We start from the raw sequence: 13,856 nt of genomic DNA, 5'->3' as shown, positions 1-13,856 counted from the left end.
ATAAACAAATAAAATAATTTTCTCACATAAATTAATCTATATTTAATAATTGATTAAACCAAAAAAAAAAAAAAAAGAAAAATATGAAAATAATGTATAATAAATAAATTCAAGTAGCGAGAAAAAGAGAGAGGCAGGTAAAAAAAAAAAGGAAATTTCAAGTAGTAGGGGAAAAAGTATCCAATCCCGAATTCAGTGGCCTGCAGTGGCCGTTCTGTGACTAGCAGCAACACCAACACTGGAGAGATTTTTTTTTTTTATTTACTCGTGCATCATTTTTCCAACGAGTAATAAAATAATAACAAATATCAATTATGTTTATCAGTTAATAATCAATCCAACCTTACAACAACAGTGCAACAAATTTTTTATAAAAAATAAAAAAAAACATTCAACAATAATTTACAACCAAAAAAAAAAATACAATTCACCTCGTGAGTTTGCGCGAGTCATAAAGAAAAAGAAAAAAAAAAAAATCTCTTTCTAAGCATTGAGCAAAGGAACACACACACAATTCATCGAACTCTAAAAAAAAAAAAAGAGTAAAAAATAAAAAAAAAAACATATATTGTTTAAAATAAAAAAAAAAAAAAAATTATTTCCAAGTGCATACGTGACGCGAGTTTGATACACTTGTGTAATTTTATTATTATAATTATATATTTTACAAATAAATGTGAACAATTTAAATGTGTGCGAATGTGTAGTTTTTCCAAGGGTTTAATAATTGAGTAATTAATAAAATACAAATAAAAAAATTTACTCGATTTATTATTTATTTAAAAAAAAAAAAAAAAAAAAAATTTTTATTAAAAACCATGGCAGCTGTACGGGAACATAATGGCGAATTAATGCCCGAGTGAGAGGGCACTAAAAAAAGAGAAAAAAAAATATATAATTTTTGTTTTTATATAAAAATTAATTATAACATTGTGAAAAAAATTATTGACAATTTAAATTAATCAAAAAGCCAATAGATATTATATTATTTTTATTTATTTTATTTTTGTTTTTCTTATTATTGTAAAATTAAAAACAGTGATTGTATTTTATGATGGTGTGAAGATACATATGTAAAATATTTATGTGTGTGTGTGTATGTGTGTTTGGTATTGAGATTAAAATTTAGTGTAGATTGAGGAGAAGGACACAACAAAGAGGTGAATCCATCTGTAAATTTTATTTAAAAAAAAAAATATAAATAATTTTAAAAAATAAATACGTATGCCCAACGAAGAAGATCAACGTCGAACTTTTCGAGATCTTCGTGCTGCGTAGCACGTTTGGCGTCGTCCTCATCGTCATCGTGCTTTCATATCCACGTTTTTTTTTTTTTTTTTTAATAATTTAATTTACCTGGAAAAAAATAACTCACATTTTGTTTAAGTATTATTTGGATATTGGATTGTAAATGAAGACAACAAGAAATTTTATTTTTATTTTTTAAATATTGAACTATTGTGTCATGGTGTCGAAAATTAATAATAAAATTAATTATTATTAATAAGTAAATATAATTTATAAATTTGATAATTGATTTATAATAAAATTATAATAATGGGAGAAAAATCAAGTGCTGATTTTGAATTTGGTATACCACCAGAAGCACCAGTATTTGAACCAACACCTGAAGAATTTCTTGATCCACTTGGATATATTGCTAAAATACGTCCAATTGCTGAAAAATCAGGAATATGCAAAATTAAACCACCGCCTGTAAGTATTACTCATTTATTTATTATTCAAAATAATTATATTATCCAGAAGCTTTGACTAATTAACAAATGAAAATTAATTTAATTTGATTTTTTTCAAAATTAAAAATCAATTTATTTTAAGAAAATAAAGAGATTTATATTGAAAAAAAAAAACGGGCGTCGTACGTGACAATAGAAAAAAATAGTGGGGGGTACATGGGACATGTTTTTGATGATTGTAAAATGAGAAAAAATTGTTTAATCGATTTTTTCTAGGACTAATGGAAAAAAAAAATGAAATTTCGAAATAAATTAAATATTATCATCTAGTATTTCGTAATTATATTTTTGATGAAATGAATAATTATTATTATTAATTTTTATAAATATCTAACGGTAATAAAATCTGTACAAAATATAAACTCGTAGTTTGTTTTGAGTTTTCACATTATAAAATGGCCGGGACAATTGGAACAATGTCAGAACAGGGCATCTTTTCAGCCATTTCACCTGGAACTTCCAGAACATTTTTTTTTTTTTTAACTATTTTTAATATTTATAAATTATAATATGAATTAAAATTATTTATCAATTTAATATTATAATTATTTGACCAAAAATTCATCTTACTTTTTCATGATTTTTTATTTTTTTCGTTGTTAAATTGTGGGCTTCATTCTAATTAATGAGTAAAAATAAATTGCATTAAAATTAATTATTGGCATTATAAATATCAATAAAATTTGATATTTATATTTATTTATATAATTTTATTTTTATTTCTCATCAAAAATAATTTTATTATTATGGCGATCGATAAGAGACACAATTTCATACACCCCACTTTATTTTATACACCCCTATTCATTCAAAAAACTTCCCCTTTTCATCCCATAATAGTATGACATCATCTACACCATGATTTCGTAATTTTATAATTTTTTTTTTCCCCAATTAAAACTGTCAATTAAATTATAATTAAAAAGCTAAAAATACACATCATAAATTAAAAATTATATTTTTTTTTATAATTGTTTTCTTGAATAAATTATTATTAATAATTTTATAAATTAATTATTAATATTATAATTTAAATTATTTATTAGTTTATAAACTTTTAAAAATTTTTTTTCATATTTGTTTTTTTATAATAATTTAATTGGAGAAAAAAAAAAAACCTTTGCAAGCGCCATTGCTAAAAGTGATGTAACAAAGGGTAACCGTTACTTTTGTGCATCATTATGAATAAAAAAAAATATATATAAGTTGATTTATTTTGATAATAAATATTGTTTATTTAATTATTTAAAAATGACATTGATTTGCATTTATATCTTTGTAATTTAAATCGATTACACAACCAAAGCAAATTGTAACATGTTGATATTGTTTTTTCTGTTTTTTTATTTTTTTTGTTTATTGCTTTATTGTTTATTTGTTTATTTGTGTATAATATCATTGAACGTATTTAATTACATTATTAATTTTTTTATTTTTGATTTAACAGAATTGGCAGCCACCATTTGCAGTTGATGTTGATAAATTTAAATTTACACCTCGAATACAAAGATTAAATGAATTGGAAGCAAAAACACGTATTAAATTAAATTTTTTAGATCAAATTGCTAAATTTTGGGAACTTCAAGGTTCATCATTAAAAATACCATTAGTTGAAAGAAAAGCACTTGATCTTTATTCACTTCATAAAATTGTAACAGATGAAGGTAAAACTAATACTTTTATTTTATTTAACAATAAATAATTTAACAATTTAATAACTAAAATATTTATTTTAATTATCAGGTGGTATTGAGACAGTTACACGTGAACGTAGATGGGCTAAAATTGCAAATAAATTGGGTTATCCATCAGGCAGAAGTGTTGGAAGTATTTTAAAAAATCATTATGAAAGAATTTTATATCCATTTGATGTATTCAAACAGGGTAAAACACTTAGTGATATTGTAAGTATTATATTTAAAAAAAACAAAATTTATTTTAAACAATATAAATTAATACATGATATTTTTGTTTTAAATATATAATAGAAAATTGAACCAGACAATGAAGTTAATGAAAAAAAAGATCGTGATTATAAACCACATGGTATAATATCACGTCAACAAATAAAACCACCAACAGCAAAATTTTCACGTCGTTCAAAAAGATTTAATGGTGATGATAATAAAGATATACAATTAAAACAAGAAGATTGTAAAGATGATTGTGATTCTGATTCTGATATTAAAGATGTTAAAAATGAAACAGACGAAGAACGTGACAGTAAAGAATTAAAAAAATTACAATTTTATGGAGCTGGTCCAAAAATGGCTGGTTTTAATACCAAAGATAATAATAAAAAATTAAATATCAATAATAATAACAACAACAACAATAATAATAATAGTAGTAATAATAGTAATAATAAAACACGTGGTGTTAAACATACATATGATTATGATCCATTGGCAAAATATATATGTCATAATTGTGGACGTGGTGATATGGAAGAGAGTATGTTACTTTGTGATGGTTGTGATGATAGTTATCATACATTTTGTTTATTACCACCATTATCTGAAATACCAAAAGGTGATTGGAGATGTCCAAAATGTGTTGCTGAAGAAGTATCAAAACCAATGGAAGCATTTGGATTTGAACAAGCACAACGTGAATATACATTACAACAATTTGGTGAAATGGCTGATCAATTTAAAAGTGATTATTTTAATATGCCAGTACATATGGTACCAACAACACTAGTTGAAAAAGAATTTTGGCGTATTGTATCATCAATTGATGAAGATGTTACTGTTGAATATGGTGCTGATTTACATACAATGGATCATGGTTCTGGTTTTCCAACAAAAACAAGTGTTAATTTATTTACATGTGATCAAGAATATGCTGAATCAGCATGGAATCTTAATAATTTACCAGTATTACATGGTAGTGTACTTGGACATATTAATGCTGATATTAGTGGTATGAAAGTACCATGGATGTATGTTGGTATGTGTTTTGCAACATTTTGTTGGCATAATGAAGATCATTGGAGTTATTCAATTAATTATTTACATTGGGGTGAACCAAAAACTTGGTATGGTGTACCTGGTTCTGAAGCTGAAAAATTTGAACATTCAATGAAATCAGCAGCACCAGAATTATTTCATAGTCAACCTGATTTATTACATCAACTTGTTACAATTATGAATCCAACAATATTAACAAATGAAGGTGTACCAGTTTATCGTACTGATCAACATGCTGGTGAATTTGTTGTTACATTTCCTCGTGCATATCATGCTGGTTTTAATCAAGGCTATAATTTTGCTGAAGCTGTTAATTTTGCTCCAGCTGATTGGCTTAAAATTGGAAGAGATTGCATATCACATTATTCAAATTTACGTAGATTTTGTGTATTTTCACATGATGAATTAGTTTGTAAAATGTCACTTGATCCAGACTCATTGGATATTGGTGTTGCAACAGCAACATATCAAGACATGTTGACAATGGTTGAAAATGAAAAAAAATTACGTAAAAATCTTCTTGAATGGGTAAGTTGATGATTTTTTTATTTAAATTATTTTATTATTTTTCTTGAATAATCAAAGTATAGCAAATCATTTCATTTGATAATATAAAGTTACAAACAAAAAAAGGAAGTAAATTAAACGAGCAAGATCCTGTTTTGTAATAACATAAAAAAATATATATATAAATGAAAAATAATCTTGATTCGTTACCAAGCTACTTGATAGTTCGATTGATAAAATACAATAGTGGGGATAGTAATAACAACTTTTAAATTACTCCAAAAACAAAAAGTGGGAGATGACAGTTTCGAGTGGTACCAAGTGAAGTTAGCACAGTATCGCGAAGCCCCCACGCGCAGAATGTCTCATATTTTCATGGCGGATAAAGGGGAAAATATTATCATCAAGTGGGAGACATGGTGGAGAATAATAATAACAACAATAAAAAGCAAAAAAATAAAAACAAACATGCGAAAGTATACTGTTGCCACCTCGCGACAAGCACAAAATTCATCTGAAAAAAAAATAATAAAAAAACAATAAAATTAAACGCACTTTAAACACAATGATAAAATTAATCATTTTAAAAATATTTATATACACTTGATGTTCCACTTTGACTCCAATATCAATTTACCTATTTTATATATTTATATCCCACGATTTTTTTTTTTTTTAATCAAATAAAAACTTCTCCCTCTTTTTTACCTCAACAAATTAAATATTACCGCGTATTAAAATTGACATTTGCTAAGAGGTCTTTATTTATTTTTAATTCTCCAATCGTGTTATCTGATTTATTTTTATTTTTTCTCATTGGCTGTTGTGTTCTCATTTACTCATTTTTATTTTTTTTTCTTCCAATATTTTCATTATCATATGTACAAACGAACCGGCAACAACTGTTTTTATTTTTTTTCTGTTGAATTGTTTTTTTTTTTTTTTTCTTGAAAAAAAAAATATATATTTAACCTTGACTACAAGTGTTCATGTTAAATATTTTTATTTGTGTTTGCATCTAATGGTTATTGGTTATATAATAAACAACTTATCGAAAAGTTATTTTGTGCTATAGTTTGGTGAGTTTTAATTTTTATTTTTTTTCTATTTTAAATATTTCTTGTTAATTTTTTTATTTTATTTTTCATTTTTTCTTCGCTATGGTTTCATTTATGTGTTTATTTTTATTTTTTTTGTTTTTCTCTCTCTTTTCTCTCCCCCTTCTTTATTTTTTCTCTCATTTTTTTATCTGTGTGTGTGTATGATTGTGAGGTTATGTTTGCCAACGTAAAACGCCACAGAGTCGGTTGCTCAGTCGTTTGCCAGAGAGAAAATATTGTTAAGTTTTTTTTTTTTTTCGTATTGTGTGCCATCCATGATGTGCCTTAAACCATTTTGTTAAGTCAGAGTATAATTTTTGTTAAAAAGTTTAATATATCAAAGTTAAATTGTTGATAAATTGTTAAAATTAGTTGAAGATAATTTTTCGATTTTTTTTTTTCTTCATTTTGGGATAAAAATATATACGAGGTATGTAGACATCTGGAACAAGGTTTTTTCATTTTTTTTTTATTTTTATTTTACTCATTTTGTGTTGGAAAATATTTTAATGTTTTTATCAGTTTTTTTTTTTCATTTTTTTCGATGATTTTTGTCGTTTCGATTTATCATTTTTTTTTTTTTTTTTCGTTACTTCATGTAATGGCTGATTGGTATTATTTGTTTCGCGAGTGACTGTACCACCTTTCGTGAACATAAAATGTTAATATAGTTGTTGGTTGTTACGTTGATGAAAACTTTATGTGAGTGATTGTACAATAATTACAGCGGATATCGTGAATATTTTTATTGTATTTAAATAAATTTGTTTTATTTTAATTTTCATCACCAAAGCTGTTTAATAAAATTTTTGATAAAAATCATAAAATTAGACTGAAAAAAAAAAAAAAAAATACAAATTTATTATTAGAATTTTGCTATTGCGTATTAACATTTTTCCTTTGAATATTAATTTTATTTTTTTTTCAAATACTTTTTTTTATATATAAATATTAGTGACATCATTTTTTTTTATTTTTTTTTCTACAGTTAGCAATTAAATGCAACAAATAAAGTAAAAAAAAAAAAATCTTGATACGCATTTTTGAGGTTATTTTGTTCATTATATATATATTTTTTTTATTACAACTCGTAAATCTTGTAGATTAATCACAATCAAATTAATTTTTTCTTTCATTTGTTTAATTTAATTTTTGTTTTGTTTTGTTGAATAGGGTGTTACCGAGGCTGAACGTGAAGCATTTGAACTATTACCAGATGATGAACGACAGTGTGAGACATGTAAAACAACTTGTTTTTTAAGTGCTGTGACCTGTTCATGTCATAGTTCTCAACTTGTTTGTCTACGTCATTATAGTGATCTTTGTAGTTGTTCACCAGATAAACATACATTACGTTATCGTTATACACTTGATGAATTACCAATCATGTTACAAAAATTAAAATTAAAAGCTGAATCATTTGATTCATGGGTTAGTAAAGTTAAAGAAGCCATTGAACCAGATGGTGAAAAAATTGAATTAAGTGATTTAAAAGAACTACTAAATGAAGCTGAAAATAAAAAATTTCCTGACAGTGAATTATTAACAGCTCTAACAACAGCTGTACAAGATGCTGAAAAATGTGCAAGTGTTGCACAACAATTATTAAATAGTAAACAACGTACAAGAACAAGACAATCAGTTGATACAAAGTACAAATTAACTGTTGAAGAATTAACATTATTTTATAAAGAAATAAAAAATTTATGCTGTGAATTAAAAGAATCAGATGGTGTTAAATATATACTTGATCAAGTTATTAAATTTAAAAAAGATGCTGAAGATTTTAATAATGAAAATGATGATGATGATGATGAAGACTGTGATTATGATAAATTGGAAAAATGTATTGATTTTGGTGATTCAATATGTATTGAATTACCACAATTAGTACGTCTTAAACAAAAATTATGTCAACTACAATGGCTTGATGAAGTAAAATTAATTTTAGATGATAAAAAACAATTAACACGTGAAAATATAATTAAATTAATAAATAAAGGTTTAACAATACCACCATATTATAATGTTGATAAAATGTTAACAAAATTACAAAAGTTAAAAAATGATATTGATAATTGGGAAAATAAAGCAAATAATTATTTACAAGATAAAAAAATTCATAATATTATTGAAATTGAAGAATTTATAAATGAAGCTAAAAAAATTGATGCAATATTACCAAGTTTTGATACATTAAATGATATATTAATAAAATCTAAAAATTGGATAAAACAAATTGATGAAATAAATGCACGTGATAATCCACCATATTATGATACACTTGATGAACTTGTTAAAAAAGGTACAAATATACCATTACGTCTTGATGGTTTAGCTGTACTTGAATCAACATTAACAGCAGCAAAATCATGGAAAGAACGTACATCAAAAACATTTTTACGTAAAAATGCACATTGTACATTAATGGAAGCATTATCACCACGTATTGGTGTTGGTGTACAACCATTAAAATTTAAAAAAAATCATCATAAATTTGATGATAATTCAATTAATTCTGTATTTGTATGTGATACAAAATTAGATGATTCAAGTGATTCAGCAAATGTTGTTGCTGCATTTAAACTTGCTGAACAACGTGAAATGGAAGCTATGAAAAATTTACGTGATAGAAATATGTCAAAAATTGATAATGAAGATTCAAGATATTGTGTTTGTCGTAGACCAAGATTTGGTATGATGTTTCAATGTGAATTATGTAAAGATTGGTTTCATTCAAATTGTATACCACTACCAAAAACATTAAATAAACATAAAAATTTAACAAATACATTATCACCATCATCATCACCATCCTCGTCATCATCATCATCGTCGTCGTCATCATCACCACCAACAGCAACAAACACAACTACCACATCACCACCATCATTAACAGCAGCAACAACACTATCACCATCATTAGTAGCACCAAAAGAAACAAAATTTTTATGTCCATGTTGTTTAAGATCAAGAAGACCAAAATTAGAAACAATATTAAAACTATTGGTTAGTTTACAAAAAATACCAATAAGATTACCAGAAGGTGAAGCATTACAATGTTTAACTGAACGTGCTATGAATTGGCAAGATCGTGCAAGACAAGCATTATTAGATGAAGAAATAGTTACAGTACAATCAAAATTATCAGCATTATTACAAAAATCAGTTGATACTTCAACTGTTAAAGATAAAACAGATAAAATAATTAATAATGAATTAAAAAAAGTTACAAATAATACAGAGTTAAATAATCAACAACGTTTATCATCATCATCGTCATCATCATCATTTAATAAAACAGATGATAATATATTAAGTAGTGTTGATGAAGATGATGAGGATGATGAAGAAGACGATGAAGATGATGACAATGATGCTGATGCTGATGAAGATGAAGACGATGATGATGATGGTCATACACCAAGAAGAACATCATCAAATAAATTTAACAATAGTGAACATGCATATTCATATTCATCAAAGCTACATCGTAAAATAATTGGACAAAATAATGATAGACTTGTTGAATTATCAGAAAATGCTAGAGAAAATTTAATAGAATTAATGATGGAAGGTGATTTATTAGAAGTATCACTTGAAGAAACATCAAAAATATGGAGAATATTAACTGATACTAATCGCCCAAGTATTAAAAAATATTCATTTAGTAATAAACATGATAATTTAAATAGTGATAATAAAGATATTAAAAAACGTGGAAGAAAAAGAAAATCCGAAGAATTTGAATTATTAAAAAAAATTGGTAGACAAAAGATTGATGATAAAACAACAACAACAACAACATCATCATCATCAACAACGACAACACCAACAACATCACCAATTATTAAAAAAAAAGGTTTTAATAATAAAGATATTAAAGATAAAAAAATTATTCCATCAACTGGTGCACTTAAACGAGGTCCAAGAAAGGTAATAATAAATTTTTTTATTTTAAATTATATATTAATAGTAATTAACAATGCAACAAATTTTTATTAATTATAAATATTTTTAGATTAAAAGAAAAGATGGTGAAGAATTACCAAAAAAAAAAGGAGGTAATAGAAAAAAAACAAAACAAGATACATCTGATGAAGAAGATGACTGTGCAGCTAATGATTGTCTTCGACCAAGTGGTAATGATTAATTTTAAATTAATTAAAATTAATTATAATAATTGTTATTTTAATTGTTTATTTTATTTATTATTGAAGGTCGAGAAGTTGACTGGGTCCAGTGTGATGGAGGATGTAATGGATGGTTTCATATGCATTGTGTTGGACTTGATAAAACTGAACTTGCTGAGGAGGATGATTATATTTGCCGTCATTGCAAAGATGCTGATCAAAATGCGGTACGAAAAGTCAAATAATTATTCGTCTTTTCGTTCAATCCGCATATGATTATGTTTCTTTACCTACTATTATTATTATTATTTTTTATTTGCATTATTTTATTAATATTATTTGTTTATTATTTCATTTTATTATTATAAGAAAAATTGAGTCATAATTCGTGCATTGTTTGGTGCTAAAGCCTTATTTTTCTCGCCTCGCCGCCAACTTTGTATTATTTTCTTTCACATTTTTTTTTTTTCGTTTTTTCTTTTAAATTATTTTCATTCTTTTCAAACGATACGTTATTATTGTTTTTTTTTTTTTTTTACTAGAACAATTGGAATTTAACAATTTCTCTAAAATTGTATAAAAAAAAAAAAAATTAAAAAAAAATAAGGACAATTACATTCAATGTAATAATTTTTATTTTGTAATATTATTAATTTTATTTTTCATTGTAAACAAGAGCTTTGAGATCTTGAAAAGATTTTGCTATTTAGCTATAATATTAACGATTAAAAGCAAAAATTAAAACAACAAATGAAGACAAAAAAAAATCATGCATATATATTCGAAAATAACGTTGGTATTTTTTTTTCTTTTCGTATAATTTTTAAAATAAAAAAGATAAAATTACAAGACGTTCATATTGATGCATATTTCGAGTTGCATTTTGACATTGAAATTTTCGATATATGTATTATTTTTTTTTTGTTTCATTTCTGTACAGTTTAACTTACCTACGTACATCTTTATCAAAATTATAAATTTATATATATATATATACACTATCTTCCAAACAACTTATGATATTAATACAACAAGTGAGCGTGTAGTCCAGTTTATAAGCTCACTAATATTATTAAAAAAAAGTTAAATGATAATAAAGATGTGATTTTCAAAATATAAATATCTAGTTTATTATTTAAAAGTATATATATTTAAAAAAAAAATTAATATAGAGAGCTTGAAAACTCGAATACTCGAGCAGAAAAAAAAACTATATCAGTAGATAATTTATATTTATTTATTATTTTTTTTGTTTAAATAATAATATGCTTAAAGTAGTTTATGTGCCAAATAAATGGTATCAAATTATTTGGACTGGATGCACTTTTTTTTTTATTTCCCTTTATCAGTCACCGGGATACGACACCGAGGACAACGACCTGGACATTGAAGTAGGACTTGAGAAGACCTACTAGTGCCACTGTATCATCACACTCAAGGCTTCTTCATGATAACCCTCGACAAATATATTTAATAATTATAAAATTTAACATTAATTAATAATTATTTTTTGTCTTTTACAATGCATATCCCAGAATAAATTAATTAATTCAATTTAAACACAAAAAAAAATTATAATTACATGACCAATTGATATATCAAAAATCAAGACAAAATTTTTAGTTTTTACAACTACACTGGGATATGTAGCTAAAAGACAATTATTTATTTTTTTTTTTTTTCAATTATTGTAATGTGTTTATAGATAGACTGAGATAAATATTATTATTATTAATAATTGATATAAAATAAATATTTAAAATAGATTATTAAGTGATGTTAAAAAGAGCTTTTTATCAAAGCATTAAATAATCGACATCCATATCTTTTTTAATATTATTTTCACTTCCAAAATGAAGAAAAAATATTTCCAATTTAGAGTCGATTTATTAGTTATATATTTCAAACGGTATTATAATAGTTTTTGTAATTAATTATTTTTTAATTTACATAATGTATGTCATTTAATTATTTTTTCAAATATATATTTACATATTTTTTTATTATTTATAAAAAAAATTCATTTAATTATATTAATTGGATTTTTTTTTCTTTTTTTTGTAAATAACAAGTTAATTATTAGTAATGTAATCAAGTTTTTTTTTGGTTTTTCTTTATTTGTTCAATTTATAATTGAAAAAAGATATTTTTAAAAAAATTTTTTTCTCAATATTGAGGGATCGAAGTGAATTGTATAAAATGGAAAATTTATAATTATATATAAAATAATAAAATTGAAAAAAAAAGAAAAAAGATATTACGAAAAATAAATAATGAAAGATATTATCAATGATTGTAATTTCCTTGAATTTTTAAGCAAAAAAATATAAAAAAAAATTTAAAAAAAAAAGAAAACTTAATGTTAATTACTGAGTTAAATAAATAAAGAAAAATATAAAATTAATAATTATTAAAGATGAATAAATGTTAAATAAAAAGCATTGAATATGTAAATTAGAATTTAGGTCACATTTAATACAAAAAAAAGTTAACAGTTTATTAAAATAAATAAAATACATTAAAATTAGTTGAAATATATTTTTTTTTCTTTTATCAAATAATTTGTATATTTTTATATATAACATTTATTTTTTTTAACTTTAATTTCCATGTCGAACAAAATAAGATTAATATTTTTTTCTTTTAAATTATTATTATTTAATTTTAAAATTAACACTTTTTATTTACATGTTGCCAGCTTGTAGAAAAAATAATGAAAAATTAAAATGAGTACAGCAAAAAGTATGCAACATTAAAATTCAATAAAATAAAAAATTATTATTATAATTTTATTTAAAATATTAGAGTAATTTAAATCAATAAACTGTTTATTTTATGACACAGCTAAATGACAAATTGCTAAAATAAATAATTTAAAAAATCAATTATTTTGTTATAATGCACAAAAAAAAAAAATTGTATTTCGATTGAGACCGGTTGTTAAAAAATTTTCACAGCCAACATTTAGTTATTCATTCTTGATATTTTTTATTTTGCCTTTGCTTGGGTCATTGGCCTGTATCACCTCTCATGGTATTTAAAAAAAAAATGAAAAAAAATTACCACAAAGTTGAAGAAAAAAATGACAAATATTAAATAAAAAATGTTAATTTAAAAAAATTAAATAATAATTCATAAAATATTAAACAATCAATGTATAATTTAAATTTAATTTTAATATATTTTATTCGAAATATTTTCTATTTATTTCTATAATATAATTTTGATGAATAATTTATTTGTGGTTTTTTTCTTTTTTTGTTTATAAAAATAGATAAGTTTAAATTACAAATAATTCATTCACAACATGTGCTGTATTGTTTATAAATTAATGACTAATCAACATGAGTCAATATTGATAGTTATTAGTTTTTTTTTTTCATTGTA

The 13,856-nt window shown here is 23.7% G+C and overlaps 1 protein-coding gene and 1 long non-coding RNA gene across 3 annotated transcripts; one reads left to right on the top strand and one right to left on the bottom strand.

Annotated features, from left to right (window-relative positions):
• Positions 1-206: 206 nt before the first annotated feature.
• Positions 207-12,822, top strand: LOC122851761 (lysine-specific demethylase 5A). Of its 2 annotated transcripts, XM_044151202.1 has the most exons (8): positions 207-1,716; positions 3,205-3,421; positions 3,501-3,661; positions 3,746-5,257; positions 7,510-10,272; positions 10,358-10,478; positions 10,557-10,696; positions 11,819-12,822. In XM_044151202.1, exons 1-8 carry the CDS (start codon positions 1,558-1,560, stop codon positions 11,882-11,884), a joined length of 5,139 nt encoding a protein of 1,712 aa, XP_044007137.1. In that variant the 5' UTR covers positions 207-1,557; the 3' UTR covers positions 11,885-12,822. The 2 variants fall into 2 exon arrangements, with proteins under 2 accessions (XP_044007137.1, XP_044007138.1); XM_044151203.1 differs by lacking the exon at positions 11,819-12,822 and having other exon boundaries at positions 10,557-11,589.
• On the bottom strand, positions 5,591-5,982 carry LOC122851783. The gene is made up of 2 exons (XR_006373741.1): positions 5,840-5,982; positions 5,591-5,750 (listed from the first exon to the last, which is right to left on the bottom strand). It is a non-coding gene; the product is annotated as an uncharacterized LOC122851783 (long non-coding RNA).
• Positions 12,823-13,856: the final 1,034 nt, after the last annotated feature.

This window comes from Aphidius gifuensis, linkage group LG3 (genome assembly GCF_014905175.1).
Source record: "Aphidius gifuensis isolate YNYX2018 linkage group LG3, ASM1490517v1, whole genome shotgun sequence".
Lineage (NCBI taxonomy): Eukaryota > Metazoa > Arthropoda > Insecta > Hymenoptera > Braconidae > Aphidius > Aphidius gifuensis.
Note: the sequence above shows the minus strand (reverse complement) of the source record. Positions and strands in the feature narration are given on the sequence as shown.

Coding starts and splice junctions, on each gene's coding strand:
- LOC122851761 (XM_044151202.1), top strand. CDS start 1,558: ATGGGAGAAAAATCAAGTGCTGATTTTGAATTTGGTATACCACCAGAA. Junction 5,258..7,509: donor GTAAAAATCTTCTTGAATGG/GTAAGTTGATGA, acceptor TTTGTTGAATAG/GGTGTTACCGAGGCTGAACG. Junction 10,273..10,357: donor TTAAACGAGGTCCAAGAAAG/GTAATAATAAAT, acceptor AAATATTTTTAG/ATTAAAAGAAAAGATGGTGA.